We start from the raw sequence: 22,456 nt of genomic DNA, 5'->3' as shown, positions 1-22,456 counted from the left end.
ATACAAGTTCTAATATTTTCTTTGCGCACCCCCTGGGATAGTCTTTTGCACCCTATTTTGGAGACCACTGGTCTAAGCACTAAAGAATTTTTTAAATCTCTCACTCTTATGCAGACAGTTGTGAATATTAATCTGTCTCTACCAATGTTACTTTAATTTGCTGGACTTCGTATGGGGGAAAGCTTATTATTTACTTATTTCTTAGCATACCGTGGACATGTTATAGGTAGTGATATCCAAGGATTCTGGTTTTCTCTGATGTAAAATAAATCCCTAATTTTCAGCTTAAAAAACAAAAACAAAACTCCAATCCCCCCCCCGAGTAATGTTTCATTTTAATCATGGAAAAATGTGAATTTGGGGTTACTTTTTTAAAACCAAAATTAGGGATTTTTTTAAAATCTGAGAGAGCTAGGATCCCTGGTGATATTTCAATCGGATACCCTAATACAGCAGTTCCCAAAAGGTGTGCCACGGCACACCAGTGTGTCCTTGCCCACTCTTCAGTGGCGCCAGCTAGACTGGTGATAGTCAACTTTGTTAGCCCCAAGTCCCCCCTTCATATCTTTTCTGATTTGAAATGTATGTCAATGATTTTCAATTAGGGTGCTGCAAAAATCAGAAAAGTTATGGAGGAGTGCCTTGAGGTTGAGTGTCACTGATACAGAGACTAGTCCTTTGGTTAAAGAAAGATGTATTTGGTGTCATCTTTTTAACAGTACATCTCATCACCGGTATGACTTCCTCTGTCAGGGGAATGCAATATGTTATATATTTTCTGAAACGTGTACATCATCAACAATCACTTGATTCATCAACAATCCCTTGATGCAAAGGTCATCTCTACCACAGCTTATAGATGGGTTTTGAAGGTGACATAAAAGCCTAATGCTTGAACCACAGATCCCTCCACAGAAGCTGCAGGTCTTTTCAATCGGGAGAGTAGGCTGCAGCCCAGGATTCCTTTCCCTTTTTCTTTCATCTGCTCTCTCTTCTCTGCTTTGAGGGCAAGATGCTTTATCTCAAAAAGGGGTTCTGCCTTGTTGAGGCTGTGGCATCATTAGGGTCACTTGGCAGCCAGTTTGTCCCAGCTCTTGATGTCAGCATCCATTTTCTTGAGGTATGCCTTCAAAGTATCCTTGTAGTGTTTCCTCTGGCCATTGCAAAATCTCAGGCCATTACTAAACTGGGAGTAGAGCTCTTGTTTTGGGAGTCAGTTATTTGCACGCAGTGTCCAGTCCAGTGAAGTTGATGCTTGAGGATCATTGACTTCATGCTGGTAACACTGGCTTCAACAAGGATGTTGGCACTTGTGTGGCAATCTTCCCATTTATGTGGAGGATTTGCCAGAGGCATTGCTAGTGATAGCGGTTGGCAGTCATCTGGTTACATTTCACAGTCGTAGAAGAAAATGGTGATGACAACTGCATTGTAGACCTGGATCTTGGTGTCCTTCTGGAAATCACGATGAATAAAGATGTGCTGAAGCAGTTTCCCAAAGGAGGTACTTGTGTACCAGATCCTGTGCTGGACCTGCTCATCAGTGCTCACTCTCTGAGTGAGGTGGTTATTGAGGTAGGGGAAGAACTTGACTATCTCTAGGGTCTTTCCCTTGATGGTAATTTGGGGAGAGCCGTCACAGTCATGGTCCAGGGTAGGCTGATAAGGGTATTTTAGTCGTCTTGATGTTGAGAGAGAGGCCCAAAGTTCGGTAGGTTTCTTCAGAGAGATCAGGTGCTGTTTGGATGTTTTCCTCAGTACATGTAAGGATGCCCTTCAGTATATCCAAGGTCAAGGATGGTTGTTTTGAGTACTTTGGTGTTTGATCAAAGATATCCCAGGTTGAAGATCCCTCCATCCATTTGGTATTCAGTGTCTGTTCCCTAAGGAAGGTGGTCCTTAATGAGAACCAAGACGACTGCCAGAAAAATGGAGAACAGAGTTGAGGTGATGATGCATCCTTGCCAGTTCAGAAGACAAGTAGATCCATCTCTGATCCACTACAAATAATGTTGGCAGTCATCTGGTTAGGGAGAAGCCTCAGGACCTTGATGTACTTTTCAGGACATCCAAATCTGACCAGTATTTTACACAAGGCTTTGCAATTGATGGAACCAAAGGCCCTAGTAAGATCAATGAAGGCCACATACAGATCCTGGTGTTGTTCCCAGTGCTTTTGTTGAACCTGATGGGCAACAAAGATTGTGTCATTTGCCCCAAGGGATCATCTGAAACCATACTGAGATTCCACCAGGACTGCCTCAGCAAGAGGTAGAAGATGGTTCTAGAGGATGTGGGCAAGGATTTTGCCTCTTGTGGAAAGGAGAATGATACCTCTGTAGTTCCTACATGCAGGCTTGTCTCCTTTCTTGAACATGATTAGGATGTTCACACTCTTCAAGTCCCCAGGGACCTCTTCGTTGTTCCAGATTTGGAGAATAAATTCATGCAGTCTCAGTACCATTTCCTTGCCACCAGCTTGGCAGATTTCAGCAGGTGCACCATCCAGTCCAGTGACTTCATTCTTGGGTTTTCTTGATGGCACACTAGTCTTCAAAGATAGGAGGGTTGGTGAGGGATCCCTTTTGAGGGTATTGGGGGATGGACTCAGAGGTGGTACTATCACAATTTGACTCACAGTTTAGGAGTGCCTCAAAGTAGTCTTACCATCAGGGATCCTGGTTTTCTCTCATTAAAAAAAAAATCCCCCCAAAAAGTAACACACAAATTGTCTGTCTGTCTGGTCGTGGATTTGGGGTTACATTTTTAGACAAATTGGGGATTTTTTTTAAAATGGAGAAAACCAGGATCCCTGCTTATCATTTAGCCTGGATAGATTCATAGTCTTTGAAGAATGCTGAGCCGTCCTATGATGGCAGGGAAGTATGACTGTGGGATGTGGGGCCGTAGATGGTTTTGTTGCCTGTAAAAAGCTATGCATGCCATTTTTGTCAGCATAGAGCTGGATTTCCTTGGATTTATCATGTCACCAGTGATTTTTGACTTCCTGAACCCTCCTTTTGAGTTTTGGCTTTGAGGATATGATGTATCTTCTTTTTCTGCTGAGATGAGGTGTCACCTTGCCAAGTAGAATGGGCCCTTCTTTTCCAGTGGAGGAGAGCTTGGATCACAATGTCACTCATTGAATCAGTCTTGGTGTTAGCGGGTGGGGTAGCCAATGGATTCAGCACAGGCCACATGGGATGGCAGTTTTAAACCCCTTCCAGAGTTCCTCAGTTTTGCCTTAATTTGTGCCAGAGCATAGACCTTTTCATAGAGACACAATCAGAGATCCTTGAAGACCTGCTGGTAGAGGTGCACCAATTTCCAATAACATCAGTTTTCCATATAATGATGGCAATCCAATATGGGACCAATGTATTGGTGCACATATGAGGGACGTGTCAGATCAGATTATCTAATCCCTTGCATTTGTAAAGCAATCAAAAAGGGCCTCAATTATATGCTGAAGTTCCTTTTGCACTCCACAGCCACAAAGTGTCAAATAACAAAAACAAATGAGAAACCCTACAGCATCATTTCTTAACCTGTGGGTTGTCACCCAAAAGTGGGTCTCAAGAATATATGAAAGGGTCATGAACAAACTTTAAACATGGATCAGCACTGGGCAGGGACTGGCCATTGATGTTTATAAATGGGTCTTGGTACAAAAATGGTTGAGAACCACTACCATACAGCATGTTACAGGAAAAGAGGAACCACCACAATGCCAAAGAATTAGTTTGCATCATTTTCATCCATATTTATCTAGAAAGCAGACCACAGCCTAATTTACAGAGGATGACAAATATAATCCTGAAATCCCTGCCAATCTGGCCAGGAGGAAGATTCCTGCCTAGTCCCAAATCTGCATGAGCGTAACCCACTAATTGTGCAGCTGACAGGTTTCTTAGTATCAGTAGCCACAGAAGCACACCAGAGTACATCTATCTGTATCAGTGCTAATGCTTACTGCTTCAAAGGAAGGCAAGCTCGCTCTCTCCTTCCCTGAACCCAAATACTATCTTTGGGTTGAGGGGGAAGAGGAGGGGAGGGGAGTTTTTTCCTGGCCCTTATTGTTAATCAGAATAAGCATTGGATTGATGCTGAGATGAGGTATGTCTGTCAAAAAGGTTGGCCAGCACTAAGTCCATCCTTGTCCCAACCACACTTCCACACTCACCACCCCCTCTCTTCCCCCTCCCCACCCCCAGAGGTGAAGTCCTTGTGTGCCTGAATGTAGGCAGTGGGGCTTGAGCCTCCAGCTGTGACCACATAGGCCAGAGCAGAGATGAGATACTGCTGCAACAGGAAGCGTGTCTGTCAAGAGCCAGGCTAATCCTTTTCTATCTCTGCAACTGCTTTAGTTTTATATGGCAAACAGGGATCAGTTTTAGGGCTAGGGAAGAGCACCTGGTTCTGCAGTGACACCTAACACCTTCAGCAGTGTCCTGGCCCTGCTTTGCTCCACTCCTTGCCTCCATTCTGGCACTTCCCTTTACTGAGCACCTGGGGTTTGTCACACAGCAGCTGTCCATGCCATGTAGGTAGCAGGTTGGCCACCCCGATATAAGATGACAAGGAAAGGAAATTGAATCCAGAAACTTATCACTGTTACCTAGCTTAACCTTTCTTACTTGTTCACAAGTTCTTGGAAAAAAAATCAGCTTATTTTTTCAGGGGTGTTTTAAATATTAAATATGTCATTATTTAGACATATTAGAGTAATGTCTCTAGCTTTTTCTCTTCTACAGTAATTACAGCTGAGTAGTAATTTGCTTTTTATTATTTCTGTCTGGACTGCCATGATCCTTAGATTATCTCATGCCAAGTTAGAGAAATTAATACTGTTGTGTGACTGCTTATAGATGAACATGTGAAAGTCCCAATAACAGGTCTTCTGTTAAAATGTGTTGGTCTTGTTTTAAAGATCATTGAAGTTGGACTATGTGAAGTTTTTGAGCTGATCAAGGAGACAAGATTTTCTCATCCATCACTGTGTCTCAGGAGTCTACAAGCCCTACTTAATGTGCTCCAAGGCCAGCAACCAGAAGGCCTCCAGTCAGAGCCTCCTGAAGTTCTAGGTAATATTTCATATTTTTCTTGATTTAAATTTTTCATACATGGATGATGTTTAGGAACCATTAAAAAGAGGACATCTGTTTGTTTTGGGACTTCAACTTACCTAAAAATGGGTCACGCTTATCTTAGTAGAATAGAAGCTGTTTTAATGTAGAGGGACAGGAATTTGTATAACAGTGGGTTTATTGATTGTTGGTATGTGTTGAAGTAGAAATCGGATAGTCTAGTCATTTTGGGGTTTTAATAATTGTAAAGAAGATTGGTGTCGAAATCATGCAGTACTATAGCAAATTGTCCCACACCACCACTGTGTTTTCTTTATCATTTAGATATTTCCCAATAGTATAAAAGTTGAATAATATTCAGGGATTCTTACTTTTGTTGTTATCCCTCCGCGAGCAATACTGTTGTTCATTCAGAAGCACAATTCTGGATAATATCAAACCTTTTTGTGTCTTTCTTTATCTGTTATCAAAACTTTCATCATGAACAATTGATTTCTGTACATAATGCAGAAAAAACCCTCCATTTCTTGTCATGTCAGGGCTGTCTAACTTCTTAAGCAGCTGTAGGTTACATTTGTGGGGGGCTGCCCTAGCACTGGGTACCCCCACTCTGTCATTTTTCCCCTCTCTCAGCACTGCTTGCTGTCCTGCCCTGCACTGTCCTGCCCTTTGGGGCAGGGAAGGGTAAGCCAGAGGGAGATGAAGTTTGGAGACCACAGCTGCTTCTCCATCTGGAGCAATGGTGGGGAGCAGGGCCCAGGTAGGAGCCTGGGAGCCACAGTTTTTAACCTGCCAGTTGAACAGTCCTGACCTAAGCAATCTCCTTTGGTAAACTTATTACTTAATCTTACAATTGTTGAATGATATTACAAGTGCAAATCAGGTAGAAAGTTGTTATTAGCAAAGAAATTTGCTTTCTTGAAAAAATGTACATAAAGGTATGTGATGGAAGCAGATTATAAAAAAATATAATTTTGATAAGGATGTCTTGGGCATCTCTCCAGGAATTGGGAATTTAAGGCATCACCAAAACCTATGTGGCTTGCTTAGGGCTTTAAGACCATGCATGTAGTTCATCCTCTAGTTAAATGGTACAGGGTTGCATGAGTTCTTACAATGTAGTCTAGCATAATTTAGGGTATGCTTGTAAAAATGTGGGGTCAGGATGGCAGGAACCTAAAAACCAAAAGGGTCAGAGTAAAGGTTAGGTGTGGTTCTCCTGTGGGGTGTCTGTTAAAGCTTTAGCCTTATGCAGCCACATAGCCTCCCTTTAGTTAATTAGAATATACGTTTTAACATAGTATAATTTTTATGGGTTTTACTTCATTTCCTTCTTCGGCAATCCCTCGCAGTCGAGGATGATTGTCTTCCATGATCGTCTTACCTGCGTCAGAAAATGACTGAGGAGGCCTGTCCAGGATCAACAGACTCTACTGCAGTTTGGACATGTGCTTCTGTGGGCTGGGTGGCACTGGATTCTTGATTTGATCCATGTCATACTGTTTCTGTCACTCCTGCTTTTCTATCTCCTGTTGGTGTCATGAAGTTTCCAAGTACTGAGATCCCTGCAGCAGACTCTTCCTCCATTTGGGTTGGTATTAAGTGATAGTCTCCTATGAGTTGACATCAGTGTTGCATTTTTTTCAAGTTGGCCTTGAGGACATCCCTGGGGTGCTTTCTCCACCCTCCTCCTTAGAATGCACCTTGACTGAGTTGGGAGAATAAAACCTACTTCAGGAGTCTGGAGTTGGAAATCCGGATGACATGGCTGGATAAACAAAGTTGATATTGGATGATCACTGCCTCAGTACTCGTGGTGTTTGCTTGTAGGAGGATGGTAACATTGGTGCTTTGCTCTTCCCACTGTATTAAGAGGATCTTCTGCAGGCAGTGTTGATGGTACTTCTCCAACAACTTTAGATGTCTTAGCTTGATAGAGGTTGATAGAGCAAGATGGGGATTATGGCTGGTTGATAAACCATGAGCTTGGTTTCAGATCTGATGTTGCAATCTTTGAATGCCTATTTCTTCCAAAGGCTGCCCTTGCACATTTGAGGCAATCTATGGATATAGATATATGTATCTGTGTATTAGTGGTGTTTCATTTTAATCATGGAAAAATGTGGATTTTGGGTTACTTTTTTTAAACTTAAAATTGGGCATTTTTTTTTAAATCAGAGAAAAAACAAGATCCCTGGTGAGGACATGGACAATTGCCAGAAGATCTGCTTCAAAGTGAGCGCATGTAGTACAGCATCATCAGTGTACTGGAGATGAATGATTGAGGTTGGGGTGGTCTTGGTTTTGGCTTGGAGTTGGATGAGGTTAAACAACTTACCATCCATTTGGTAGTTGCTCTCCACTCCAGCTGGAAGCTTGTTGGTGGTCAGATGTAGCATCGTGGCAAGGAATATTGAGAAGAGTGTTGGAGTGGTGATGCAGCCTTGCTTAACGCCCATTTTAGCCTCAAGTGGATTTGTGATAGTTCATCTACTAAGAACAACCACTCACATGTTGTCATGGAGTGTGCAGAGGATGGTGACAAATTTTGGTGGGCATCTATACCTCAGAAGGATCCTCTTCAACACTGCCTGCCTGACAAAGTCTAAAGCTTTTGTGAGGTCGAAGGCCACGTAGGGAGGCGTATGTTGTTCCTGGCATTTCTCCTGCAGCTGGCGAGCTGTGAAGATCGTGTCAGTTGTGCCCCTTGGTGGCTTAAACCCACACTGATATTCTGGGAGGAGCTCTTCAGCAAGTGGAAGGAGATGGTTCAGGAGGATTCTTGCAATAATCTTTCCTGTGGTGGACAGTGAGGTGATCCCTCTGTAGTTTCCACAGTCGTACTTGTCTCCCTTCTTGAAGATTGTCACAGTCATGGTGTTCCTGAGGTCATCTGGGATTTCCTCATCATTCCATATCCTTAAGATAAGGGCATGAAGCTGTGATGTGAGCTCTTCTGCCTTCTGCTTGAAGATTTCTGTGGGAATTCCATCTGCTCCAGATGCCTTGTTGTTCTTCATCTGCTTGGTGGCTTGCCTCGTCTCATCTAGGATTGGAGGGATTCTGAGATCATCTCTGATTGGGTGTTGCGGGATGGAGTTGAGAACACTCTCATCAACAAAGTTTTGATTGAAAAGACCTTCAACATGTTCCTTCCAATGGGCATTGATAGCTCCCCTTTCCTTGATCAGGTCTCCTCCATCCTTGGGTCCCTGAGTGCTCGGACCATAGATGGCTTTGGTGGCACTGAAGAATCCGTGCATATTGTGGGTATCAGCCAGATGTTGAATCTCCTTGGCCTTGTCTTCCTGCCATTTGTTCTTCATATTATGAGTCCTCTTTTGGACCTCTGCCTTGGCTTGTTGGAGATTCAGTTTCTTTTGGTTGGAACTGATGTTATTCTTCCAAGCACAAAAGACCTTGGGTTTGCAGTTGATCAACTCTTGGATCTCCTCCCGGTCATTCTCATCAAACCAGTCTTGATGTTTGCTGCTAGAGAATCCAAGTGTCTCTTCACAGGTGCTGATGATAGCAGCCTTGAAGGCACCCCACACGCTGCTGACATTCTCTCGTTGGTGGTTGGAATTCACCAGTTTTGTTGCTGCGCTGGTGGAAGAGGTGTCGCGTGCTTGGGTCACTGAATGAATGTGTCTGTGATCAGTCCAGCAGTCATTAACTCTTTTAGCATAGCTTGGGTGATATGGACATCTTTGGGATCGTCAGCACAGACAGTGACATAGTCAATCAGGTGCCAGTGCTTAGGTCATGGGTATTGCCGTGATATCTTATATCTGCTTTTTCTGGTGGAACAGGGTATTGGTGATGGTGAGTAAACATTCTGTGCATTTGGTCAAGAGGAGGATTCCATTGGAGTTGACTTTTCCTACTTCTTCTTTGATGGTTCTGTTCCAGAGGTTAAAATCCCTTCAGACTCTGGTATTAAAATCACCAAGAAGAATAATTCTGTCTTCTGTCCAGAATGTCAGAAAAGACTTGGTCAAGGTTGGTATAGAATTTCTGCTTGGTTTCATTGGCAGTGTCAAGAGTTGGGGCATACACACTGATGCCAGTGGCATATTGGCTCCCCACCAGTTTAAGAAGGAGATTCATGAGGTGCTTATTAATTCTGATAGAGAACCCATTGTGTTGGTTTATGAGTTCGTTGTTAATGGCAAAATCAACTCCGTGAAGTTGGCATTCTCCTTCCTGTTTGCCCTGCTAGAAGAAGGTATAGACCCCTCCATGTTCTTTCAGCTGCTCATCTCCAGCTTGCTAGGTCTTGCTTAGTGCAGCTACGTTGATGTGTTGCCTGAGTTCTCGGGCCGTGATTGCAGTGCGGCACTCTGGACATTCAGTGTTAGGGTTGTCCATGAGGGTCCTGATGTCCCAGGTCCCAAAAATGATGTGTCTTCTCCAATATTTTTGGCTGCGGTAAAGGTTATCCTGCTGGATGTGGTTATCCAGTCAGGAAGAATTGTAGAATATTGCATTAGGCTATGTTTAAAGGTACCTTTTTCTACCCCTCTCCCCATCTGGGATGAGGAGACAGTTGCAGCTGTCGAATTGCATTCCTGCCTCATCAAAGTGCTAGATGACCTTCTTGTAACTGCCACCTTCACGCCAGTTCATGACTAGCAGCTTCCAGACCTTACCATCCTGCTCCTGTTGCCATTAGCTGGTTGCCAAAGGGCTTGAGAAATGTTTTGGAAAAGTTGTTTTCATGGAAGATGCTTGACCGTGACTTCTTTTGTTGTGGAGAAGCTACTTCCACATGGCTTTTGACAGAGTGGGCCCTTGATCCAATGGCAAGGAGACTGAGACAACTGGGGATCGCGTTCTGCTGTGGCTGTCATCTACCTTCAGCCACGGAGATTCTAACCTCTTCTGCCTGCTCCACCATTTGAGGGCTTGTAGATGCATGGTTGGGGGCTGGGCAGGCTTATTGTAGTGGTGACCTGTACTTGCTATGTCACAGCACTGGCAAAGGATATATGTGGCTTTTCAGGAGGGCAAGTGTTGCCATCTGCTGTCCTCACCACATCCTGGTGGTGCTGCTGCTGCTTGATCTGTGGCTGCTTATTCATCAGTAACCCTTGCTTATTTCACAGCTAACCATCCCTGAATGTCATTCCACTGTCTGCTACCTGTGGACACTGGGTAGTAGCACAACTCTGCCCCTCAGTTACTTCATATAGTAAGTTAAATCAGTGTCATGGCTGTATAGTAAGTTAAATCAATGTCATGACTGGTGAAGTCAGGGGCTGTGAGTTTGTAGTAAGGGGCACCAGCAGGGCTGGGGTGGGGTGGGGTGGGGTGGGTTGTGGGTCTGGAATGAGGGTCAGGGCTGAGGGGCAGTGGCTTGGGAGTGAGGGATACCAGCATATCTGGGCTGCTCAGTGCCAGAAATCAGCAGGGGGGAGAGCCAACAAAAACCCCCCAAAATCGGCAACCCCCCTCCCCAAAATACCGAAGTATATAGGTATGAAATTTATTTTATTATAACCTTTGAGGCACAGGTAGGCTTCCAAATTGCTTTAAAATGGCAAATATATCAATAAAACATTATGATAAACTGTAGTGGCAGTTCATTTTAAGTGTGGAAAAACCTATATTTGATTTTTAACACAGAATATACTAGGATCCCTGGTCAGCAGAATGCTTGGTCATCCTCCTGACACTTTTATGTCCCTGTCTGACAGGGCCTAAGGACCCTGAATTCTGCAGCAGGCTTTACCCTCCCCCCAGAAACTTTCGATAACCAAGCAGAATGGATGTTGCAGTCAACAGGCTGTATCTTTGACACCCCTCACTTAAACTGTCGTTTATGCTTATCGTCTCCCAGGACCACAGGAGATTAGTTGTCCCAACATTCCCTGCAAATGCTGTACAGCTGAGACAGTGTCTAGTTAGCCAGGAGATCAGATTTGAATTTATCTATTAAGAGGATTTAAACAAATAAAATTTCAGTTACTAGAGGAAAAATATATTGCATCAAAGAAGCTTATAAATATAAGCTATAACCCTCTTGGAAAAAATCACTGCGCCATAATTTGAGAGCATTATCTATTGCAGAGATCGAAAAATCTAGAAACTGGGTTGTAGCTGTGTGTTCATCTGCATTCAGACTATCGAGACACTGCAAAGAAGATGAGCAAATCCTGGCATACTGGCTTTTATATAAGTATGCTCCATACTGTGGTACTTGAAATCTTACAGAAATCAGACTACTTTTGTACTCTATTAGGAGCCTTTCCTGTTAGTTCCATTACTATGAAAACCCCATTTTCCCAGTTCTGTGTCTGGATGTATTGGCAAATCAAAATATTGATCACTTTTTTGGTATTCATGCTCATATTTAAGTAGTGTGTTTGTTTTTCTGAGAAAGGGGTGACAACACCCCTGGTAGTGGATGGGTCCTTCTTGACCTGGAAGGACGTGGGAAGTGGGGTCCCACAGGGCTCGGTCCTTGGGCCCGCCCTGTTCAACATCTTCATCAGTGATTTGAATGAGGGGGTGCAAAGCACCCTGTTCAAGTTTGCTGATGACACTAAGATGTGGGGGGATGTGGGCACAATAGACGGGAGCAACAGGCTACAGTTGGACATAGGTTACAAGGATGGGCAAAGGAGAATAGGATGGGGTTTAACACAGACAAGTGTAAGGGGATGCACCTGGGGAGGAACAATCGGCACCATATATACAGGCTGGGGAACTCCCCTCTTGTCAGCACGGAGGTGGAAAAGGATCTGGGAGTCATTATTGACTCCAAGATGAACATGAGTCGGCAATGTGGGGAGGCGGCTAGGAAGGCCAACTGCACCTTGTTGTGCATCCACAGATGCATCTCAGGCAGGTCCAAGGAGGTGATCCTCCCCCTCTATGCGGCACTGGTCAGGCCGCAGCTGGAGTACTGCGTCCAGTTCTGGGCGCCGCACTTTAAGAGGGATGTGGACAGCATCGAGAGGGTCCAGAGGAGGGCCACTCGTATGATCAAGGGACAGCAGGGTAGGTCCTATGAGGAAAGGTTGCGGGACCTGAACCTGTTCAGCCTTCAAAAGAGAAGGCTGAGGGGGGATCTTGTGGCCTGTTATAAACTGGTTAGGGGGGATCAGCAGGCGCTGGGGGAGTCCCTGTTCCCCCGAGCGCCGCAAGGAGTGACCAGGAACAACGGTCACAAGCTGGCGGAGGGAAGGTTTAAGTTGGACATCAGGAGGCGCTACTTCACGGTCAGGGCGGCTAGGGTCTGGAACCAGCTTCCAAGTGAGGTGGTGCAGGCTCCCACCCTGGGGGTTTTTAAGAGGAGGTTGGATGAGCACCTTACTGGGGTCGTTTGACCCCAGTACTCTTTCCTGCCATGGCAGGGGGTCGGACTAGATGATCTGCTCAGGTCCCTTCCGACCCTAGAAACTATGAAACTATGAAACACTGTCGTCAAGAAGATTTGTTGAAATAACCGATTGGTATTTTTAAAGGGGAGAAAATCTACAAGTCATAATTTTCTTTCTAGGATATAATCATGAAGCATTTCTAGGTTATTTTGACTAGGTTCAAGTATTTACATTTTCTTGATCTAGTATTTTGAGACTAGAATAGAAATGCTGTTAACAAAATACACTTGTTGGTCTCAGTTCGATGGCCTGCTCTTGCTCTGGTCTCTGTGGTCTGTTCTTCTTGGTTTAATGGTTGCGAGATTTTCTGGAGTTTTTTATTGCTCAGCCATTGACCAGCTTGTAGGTGATGTAGCAGAACAGTTATAATCATTGACAAAAAGGAATCTGAACATATTCTCTTTACTTTCATTTTGTTATTGTGTAGCTGGTGAGAAAACTGGAAGATGTAGAATAAAGATAACCAATTCAAAATTTGCAGAGGATTAATATCATGATGTATTTTTGGAAATTATATGTTTTAGTTTCTTTAGTGGTTGGAAAAGTGTTTGATATGATTTGGTGACATGTTTCTCTAATTTATTTTATCCACAGAATCTCTCTTCCAGCTTCTTTTGGAAATAACTGTCCGTAGTACTGGAATGAATGACAGTACAGGGCAGTCCTTGACAGCACTTTCCTGTGCATGCCTCTTCAGTTTGGTAGCTGCATGGGGAGAGACAGGAAGAACACTGCAGGCAATCTCTGCTATCCTGACCAATAATGGCAGCCATGCTTGTCAAACTATTCAGGTATCGTATCTGGAATTTTGTTTATATCATGTATGATTTCTAAAAACATTCTGGTATGGTAATTTTAAATATACTGGCTTCATTCTTTGGTTCATATTATTTTTTAATTAGAAGGGAAAACATCCATTGTGGACTGCTGTGAATATTAAAGTGAGTCAGGGTTTGTAGGAAGCAATTCAGGTATCTTTGCTCCATTATGATTAGTTTGTTACAAGTTGGAACTTAAAGGAAGAGTTGCATTTTTTTGGTAAACAAACAGCTTTTTTCAGCAGAACTAATTTTAAAGCTTTAATTTTCACTTTTGTAACCTCTGTATGTTTCTCAGGTTGTAATGTTTTACATAATTTCATCACAGTTCCTTTACCATTTAGGTGCCAACCATCTTAAACTCTCTTCAGAGGAGTGTACAAGCAGTTCTGGTGGGCAAAATCCAAATCCAGGACTGGTTTGGTAATGGGATAAAGAAAGCAGCCCTGATGCACAAATGGCCACTGAAAGAAATATGTGTTGATGAAGATGACCAATGTCTGCTGCAGAGTGATGGTTTCTTTCTGTATCTTTTATGCAAAGATGGACTTTACAAAATCGGCTCTGGATATAGTGGGACAGTGAGGGTAATGTGACTTCTGAAATCTCATGATAACAATTTAAATTAAAATTTCAGTTACATTTTTATCAGACCTTGGCTTTTGGATTCTCTTGCAACTCAGTAGTACTGGTAAACAATTTTTAAAAATTGATTATAAAAGGCTTACAGTGTCTGTTGACCAGCTTTTCATTTTTTTCTATTAGTTTCTCACTTCTCATCAGGGTCAAAAACATTGTATCTAGATAATAAGTGATTAACTGTATAAAACTGACATTTTGACAATTGTCAAACTAACTTTCTTGTTACCTTACAGGGTCATATATACAATTCTACATCTCGCATCAAAAACAGAAAAGAGAAAAAATCTTGGTTAGGGTATGCTCAGGTAGGCAAATACCTAAAACAAAAAAAGTAAAACAAAGTAATATTTGTTTAAACAGGACATTTTAGGACAGATGTATTACAGTAGTATTACATTTACTTTTAGTTTTACAGTAAATCTCAATTCCAGCACCATTTTAGAAATCATAGTAGTTGGAGGAATTCATCTGTTGGCAGACAGAAAGGGATAAAACTAGTTTGCTTAGCTAGAATATATTATATTATTATTCTAAAATGTAACTGATGCGTTTATTTTAAAATGGTTTATTCACATTTATCAACTTCACATAGAAATGCATACTTTATTAAGTGAAAAAAGCATTAAAACATGCTTTTGTGGTTACAAAATGGTATAGTGCTGTGTATACTTTTAAAATGGCTAATAATAAAATAATTTTAAAGGGATCATGACGGGCATGGAATTTTCTCCTTTTTCTTTTCTGAAGCTGAGGATTTCCTCAGTCTTAAACCTGTGAACTTCAATACAGTTCAAAGTATCCAAGTAATACATTCATCACGCTTGCACAATCTGCTTTTGTTAATATATTACCAAGGTATGTATAAGCACAAAATGAATATGCAGATGTCTGTCTTCTATAAGCTTTTTTTCTGTGTATTGTAAAGGAACAGTTGTCAACATAATTTCATTTTTAAGTTTATATACTCACAGTTTTTCCAGATAGGCTTGCCTTCATTTAACAGATGCCTAAATACTATCCAGCCTGATAGATGAATAATGTGGTCCCCATTTTCAAAAAAGGGAGGAAGGAGGACCCAGGAAACTATAGGCCAGTCAGTCTTACCTCGGTCCTGGGTAGGCTTTTTGAGAGAGTTATCCTGGCTCATGACCACGAGGGGCCAGCAGGGGAGATTATGCTTAGGGCAACCAACATGGGTTCATTAGAGGCAGGTCCTGTCAGACCAACCTGGTGCCCTTCTGTGACCAGGTCGCAAAATCCTTAGATGCAAGGGTAGCAGTGGACATAGTCTTTCTGGATTTCAGGAAGGCCTTTGAGAGTGTCTCTCACTCCATTGTCATTAAGAAACTAGGAGACTGCCCCGTGAACACCTACACAGTCAAATGGGCTGTTAGTTGGCTGGAGGGCCGCACCCAGAGAGTGGTTGTGGATGGGTCATTTTTGACCTGGAGGGATGTGGGCAGTGGGGTTCCTCAAGGCTCAGTTCTTGGGCCCACACTGTTCAACATCTTCAGCGACTTGGACAGGAGTATAAAAAGCACCCTGTTCAAATTTGCAGATGACACTAAGATGTGAGGAGAAGTGGGCATGCTAGAAGGGAGGAATAGGCTGCAAATTGGACCTAGACAGGTTACAGGGGTGGGCGATGAGAACAGGATTTGTTTCAACACTGACAAGTGCAAGTGCACTGTAGAGCACCTGGGGAGAAAGAACCAGCAGCATACCTACATGCTGGGCAACTCCCTTCTCATTAGTGCAGAGGCAGAAAAGGATCTTGGAGACATTATTGATGCCAAAATGAACATGGGCCGGCAGTGTGGGGATGCAGCCAGGATGTATCTACAGATGCATCTCAGGCAGGTCCAAGGAGGTGATCCTCCCCCTTTATGCGACACTGGTCAGGCTACAGTTGGAGTACTGCATCCAGTTCTGGGCGCTGTACTTCAGGGGGGATGTAGACAACATGGAGAAGGTCCAGAGGAGGGCCGCCTGCATGATCAGGAGTCAGCAGGGCAGGCCCTACGAGGAGAGAGTAAGGGACCTGAACCTATTCAGCCTCCACAAGAGAAGGCTGAGGGGGGACCTGGTGGCCGTTTACAAACTGGTCAGCGGGGACTAGCAGGCACTGGGGGAAGTCCCTGTTCCCCCAAGCACTACCAGGAGTGACTAGGAATAACAGTCACAAGCTGGCAGAGGGTAGATTTAGGCTAGATATCAGGAGGTGCTATTTCACTGTCAGGGTGGCTAGGATCTGGAACCAACTTCCAAGAGAAGTGGTGCTGGCTCCTACCCTGGGGGTCTTCAAGAGCAGGTTGGATGAACACCTGGCCAGGGTCATTTGACCTCATTACTCTTTCCTGCCGTGGCAGGGGGTAGGACTTGATGATCTGCTCAGGTTCCTTCCAGCCCTACCTACTATAGAACTATGTTGCAATCTAGCATGGAAACATATGTATAAGTATCAATAAGGTTGCTGAGTATACCTGTAGAGTGCTTTAGATTTGGACTGCTGCCACCTACAGGGTTTTGAAAATGGTGAAGTGAGAAATGGCAGATGCTGCTCTTGGCAGGTTTAGAATGTGAAATCTGTATACCTTGTGAAGGATTTGTGAATCCTTCACAAATCTTTCAAGAGGATGGGAAAAGAGGAACCTTATAGCAGCCTGTCGCTATTAACCTTGGTTGGTTGGTCTTACCTTCCCTCTCTGATATCCTCTCTGGGGGCATATCTTCACTGAACTGTTTGGGGACAGAAGTAGCAAAAAACTGGCATCTTGCTTTTTTTGTAAGTGTAATTGGTACCTACTGGGTGTCAGAGTGGTAGAACTTAGAATAAAAGCTGTTAACACACTTAAAAATTCTGTTAACCTTCTAATACCTTCATTAATGTTCATGTCTCCTAATATTCATATTTGAAAAATTATAATTGTAATTACATCATCTCCTTTAAAGGATAATACAAGAGAGTCCATGTGGCTTGTGGAGTGTAGGACATGATAGCTAGTGCACAGGAAGTAGAATGTCTTGAAATGCCAGACTTCCAGGTCTGTGTTGGAATTTAATGAAAACAAGATGTGAACTTAAAGATGAAACAACTCTGAATTAACAAATTTAATTTAGATAATATACATAGCTTAAAATTGCATAAGTTTTTCAATTTGATAATCTATCTTTTAGAGCATTTGTGAAATTCTAATTTGCTTTTATTTTTTTTTTATTTACCAGGGTTATTTGTTATATAGAGATGTGAACAATCACAACATGACAGCCATAAGAATAAACCCTGAAACCTTGGAACAAGATGGTACAGTCACTTTGCCAGGTATGAAACCCTAGACATGACCAAGAGTACGTTTTAAAAATACAGTTTCTGAAGGCTGTCTGAAAAGGGCTGTGGCAGGCGAGGAATCCCTTGATCTTATGGTCTGAATGAACCCTTATTAATAGCATAACGTCCCATATTACACACCCCATGTCATTTATCTTGGAAGCTGCCACAAGTAGTCCTGTAATTTGCTTCAACAAAAACTTAACAGCAGAACTCTAATATTTTAAAGGTATGTAATGTTTAAAATTGCCAAGTGATGGAAAATGTAGTATGTCCTTTAAGCACTGAAACAGATTTTCAGCTGTCTTTTTAAAAAAAAGACATTAATTGTTTCTGTATCCAGCAATTGTATCCTGTTATGCCTTTATCTGTGTTTCAAGGAACACAGGTTATGCCTTTATCTGTAGTTTCAAGGAACTTGTCAGAAAATGCCATCTCTTAGCTTAAACTCATTTTTGGCTATGAAAAAATAATAGAGCAGTTTTTCTGTTGCAAAGGATTCGGAAACAATTGCATCTCAAGCAAAACTAAGGAAGTTATTCTCCCACTCTATTCAGCATTGGTGAGGCTGCAGCTGGAGTACTGTGTCCAGTTCTGGGCACCATGCTTCAAGCAGGATGTGGAGAAGCTTGAGAGAGTTCAGAGGAGAGCCACTTTTATGAGTAGAGGCCTGAAGAGCAAGCCATACAAGGAAAGAGTGACACATATGGGACTGTTCAGCCTAGAAAAGAGAAGACTTTATAGGGATTTGGTGACAGCTTAAAAATGTACCGGGGTGAGCATCAGGGGCTAGGCAAACAATTATTCACCGAAGTGCCCAAAAGGAAAACTATGAGCAACAGTCAAACTCCTAGAAGAAGGTTTTAGACTGGATACGAGGAAAAACTTCATTGTTCATGTGACTGGACTCTGGAATAGACTCCCAGTGGGGGTGGTGCAGGCATCTACCCTGGAGATCTTCAAAAGAAGACTGGATGCACACCTTGCTGGGCTTATTTGACCCTAGCAATCTTTCCTGCCCAGAGCAGGGGGGCTGGACCCGATGCTCTCACAAGGTCTCTTCTAGCCCTAAACTTCTGTGAATTTGTGAAAGACCAGAACAGGCCAACCTAGAGTAAGTCCTTCAGAATGTGTTGAGGTGCATTCTTCCTAGTGTATTCTGTCTTAACGTCTTTTCTGATCATTCCTAGTGTATTCTGTCTTTTCTGATAATTAGCTTGTGCAAGATCTACAAGCTTCTGGACCTTATGGCTAAACTTCCGTACACATTCTGTCACAAGGACAAGACTGTGTTTCACTTAAATAAATTGATTATCTTAACAGTACTGCATCCTTGAGCCACATTTGACATCCAGAGAAAAAGCTGAATGCCTTGGCTGTTTCTGCAATCTTGTATTATCTTGACAGGAATAGAACTTTGAACTGTCTCCTTAGAAATTTAGACATTTTTGTTAGAAGATCTCTGAGTTAATAAGACAGTATATTTCCATTTGCTATCAGTAAACTAATGAACATCTCTCCAGGTGTTATGGCACCCTCAGCAGTCCACACAAAAGCTATATCTTATTTTTCTTTACAAATCTGCTAATATTACATTTTTGAAGTAGCAATATGGAACAGTTCACTGGATTACATCAAACATGCCTTATTTAGGGGGGTAGTATTTTAATTTCTAGTTGCCCAGTGCAGCTGGCACTTAGTGCCCATGATTCAAGGAAGGTGCTGCTGGCAACTAACTACAATGAAGTCACAGTGATATATGTTCAGAAAAAGAACAGGTACTTACTGTACAGTAACTCTACTTTTTTGATACTCTCATACGTGGAGATCAGAGGATGTGGCCCATCTTCCATTATATTTTTGGAGTTATCAGGAGCATTGTCTTTTAAATTCAGAGAGATTTAAGCAAGAGATGCCTTGCCCTTTTTGCCCCAGCACGGGAATATAAGGTGCAGTGCACATGCATGGCCCTAGTGAACTCTGCTGTTCAGAATGGACTGTTGCATTTGTGAGGAATATGATTATTCATGGTGGGATCCGTACTGACTATATTAAAACAAAAAACAAAACAAAAAAGCAATTGGAGCAAAATGACACTTTGCAGTAGTTCATTTGGAGATCATAAGCCTGGATAACAGTGACAAATTCTGTAACCCTTAAGAGTTACTGCATTTGCATTACCCATTTTTTAAATAAAAATACTGTGGGTCACTAGGGCTCATTAAGAATCCAGAATCTCTACTAGATTTCAAAGCACATGATCAGATAAACCTAAAGAAATGTATTAGCTTTATCATACATAATACATGCTTCCACTATTATCTTCTGTTTCAACCAACTTACCTTTGTCATAAATTCTCTTGCAGGCACTGGGAGAACAAAAACATTGCATTATGAGGGTTTCTTGAAAGAGAATCCCTTCTTGTGCAGCACTGACACAACTTTGTCATTACAAACTGTATCATCTTAACTATCTTCACTAGTGGTTCCAAAGCAACAGGGTCTGTGGTTCTTTGACAAACAGTGTTTTGGCTTTTTAAGATGGCTAGAATAGCTTTTTCCTGTCCTCAGGAGAGTGGAACAATGGAAAAAAAACATGGTCATACCCAGTTCACTCTCCCTTTCAGCATCCAATCACTGTCACTGTGTGACACAGGATACAGGGCAAGATGGACCTGTAGTCTGACCCAGTAAATGGCAATTCTTTATGTTCTTCTAATCAGAAATGGCTGAATTCTTGACTGAAATTTTCTAGAAAAATTTCAGCTGTGGCTGTTGACAGCTCTGTGAAAATTCAAAGTTAAGTTTGCCAAAGGTCCAAGCAACTGAAAAGAGCATCTATATTGTGAATTGTTGCTTATCACTTTGCTTATAATTTGCTTGTGTGTGAATTACCTGGTTGGGAAGCCTACCTTTTAAAATCAGTGGCCCAAATAAAATGTTTTTACTTTTGCCTAGAAGCTTTCCATAAAATAGGAGATTTTAATCTTGTAAAACTAATGTGGGCTACTTATTACATGTATGTTGCTATTATGCTAAGCATTTAGTATTGGGGAACTCCTATTTTCTCCCATATGCTCTTTTTTATTAGTTGAAATGAGGAAATGGTAGTGATCCTTTTTTTTGTAGGTGCATTGTTATATAAAAGGTGGCTTAAAGGGAGAGATCCTGGTGTAATTAGTATGGCAACATTCTAATTTATATACTATAGTTGGTTGTTATTTTTTTAAGTTAATTCTTTGAGCACCCCTCTAGAACTTGTAATAATACTGCTTTACTTTGTGTAAAGGAGAGAGAAGAAATCTTTAAGGTGAATTAATGTCAGATACTTCTTTTTTTTTTTTCTGCTCATACAGATTGCCACACTGAAGGTCAGAACATCCTTTTCACAGATGGGGAGTATATTAATCAGATAGCAGCTTCTAGAGATGTAAGTATTCCTTGCAAGATGTAGACACTTTCTCAGCCAATTAAAATACAATCACTGAACTTGCTGGTTGTCTTCTAGATAAAATGATGGACTCTTTTTACCTAATGCAAATAAAAGAAGAAATGCATGACTAGAGAAAATGATAAACTGTCAGGTAGCTGAACACTTTCTGGTTTTTGTACTATTCCATCTGGAGTTGTGGCAGAGTGCCCTTTTCAGGCATTTATTTTAAGATCGCTTTGGAAGCTCTGCTTTTGGAAAAGAGAACTTATGAGCTGAATGGCATATTTTAAATGTAGCAGGCTTATTAACATGCTTTAGGTCATGCTGCCTATGGGAAAAATTTTGAGGTAATGAGTTGAAGTTTTCCAGTCAAACGTATTTTATTTTAAAAGAACATTAAAGTGGGTACAGTAGATCTAAAAATGAAACCTATATTTATAATGGTGCTTATCAGAACATTTTCATTTTGTGTTCCTTTGCATATATTTCATTTACGGTTTGTCTGAGTTTCAGATATGGTAGTAAAAAGATGTTTACTTTGGACACCAGCACGATAGTTTCATTTCTTGTAATTGAAGGAACGCTAGGTAATGGTTACCTGTGTTGGATTGTTGGATTACTTTTGATTTGCATTATTAGAGAGGGTAAATCAAAAAATCGTGACTGCCTTCTCACCCTGTAGCAAAACATTTCCTATCTGTAAAATGCTGCTTTTCTTTGAAAAAAGGTTGAGCTTAAATAATCAGTGCATAAAAATGCTGGAAAACATTTTAGCTAGCAAATACTAAGTATGCAGTAATAATTTTAGGACTACCAATCTTGATTATGCCCCTTTTTAATAATATTTTATCTACCCACTGGATTTTTCCATCCTGTTTGTTCATTAAGAGGGTATTCTTGCACTTTTATACTACCTTTATTTATGTACTATAACTATCTTTTCTGCTCTTTCCTCCACAGTCTTGGCATTCTGTATTTCAGTTTGAATATTAGATGGATAGATTTAATTATAATGGAAATTGAATTTAATTTTAATATAAATATATTTTAATGTAATTTTAATTTTTGATGTTTTTCAATATAGGAACAGAGTACTATATTCAGTTGCATATCATATACCTTTTCCCCAAAAGTTAGCTGTCCAAAATTGGGTGCATGTTAAGGAAGAAAGCTGATTTCTATGCTGGAATAGAGTCATAAGAATGTTGCAATGGCTGCAGGGCTGTGCTTGCTTTCTAGGGTGCATGCAGGAAGGGCAGAATGTAGTTTTCAGCATCATTCACCCTGTCCTTGCAGCTTTAAAGATCAAAGTTTGACCCCTGTCACAGTTGCTGCTGAACTGGCAGCTCTGTTCCTCTTGCATGTGCCTGAAAGCATTCAGCCATCATGATGAGCCCATGCTGTGGCAGGGAAGACTCTGGAAACATTTTTCTTATTCTGCTTTCCCAAAATTAAACGCATGTCTTATTTTGGTGGGCAGCATAAGGGGGTGGTAGGCAAGAAAATATGTAAGTCATATTTTCCTACCATGGGGGAAAATTTGCAGAGTTTTTTTTTGGGGGGGGGGGCAGGAGTTCTGTTTCAGATCTGTTTTGCACCTTTATATGATGTCTCATTGATTTGCTTGGGCTTTTAGCTGCAGAAATATTTTGTCAGTAGCACTTTAATAAACAGTTCGTGCCATATTTAAACTGTTTTTCCGCAAAAGGCCATAAAGCATATTCTTAATAATAAAACTCATTCACTGTTTCACTTAATCA

The 22,456-nt window shown here is 41.7% G+C and overlaps 1 protein-coding gene across 1 annotated transcript in view; it reads left to right on the top strand.

The window, feature by feature from the left end:
* The window catches only part of MYCBP2 (MYC binding protein 2, E3 ubiquitin protein ligase), a 336,755-nt gene that overhangs the window by 30,885 nt on the left and 283,414 nt on the right, over positions 1-22,456 (top strand). Inside the window, exons 4-9 of the mRNA XM_019523825.1 lie at positions 4,931-5,084; positions 13,070-13,266; positions 13,638-13,880; positions 14,169-14,240; positions 17,161-17,257; positions 20,620-20,693. Coding sequence (XP_019379370.1) covers positions 4,931-5,084; positions 13,070-13,266; positions 13,638-13,880; positions 14,169-14,240; positions 17,161-17,257; positions 20,620-20,693 — 837 coding nt within the window. The remainder of the gene's footprint in view (positions 1-4,930; positions 5,085-13,069; positions 13,267-13,637; positions 13,881-14,168; positions 14,241-17,160; positions 17,258-20,619; positions 20,694-22,456) is intronic.

Source organism: Gavialis gangeticus, unplaced genomic scaffold (assembly GCF_001723915.1).
Source record: "Gavialis gangeticus isolate Ggan-Ray unplaced genomic scaffold, GavGan_comp1, whole genome shotgun sequence".
Classification (NCBI taxonomy): domain Eukaryota; kingdom Metazoa; phylum Chordata; order Crocodylia; family Gavialidae; genus Gavialis; species Gavialis gangeticus.
Note: the sequence above shows the minus strand (reverse complement) of the source record. Positions and strands in the feature narration are given on the sequence as shown.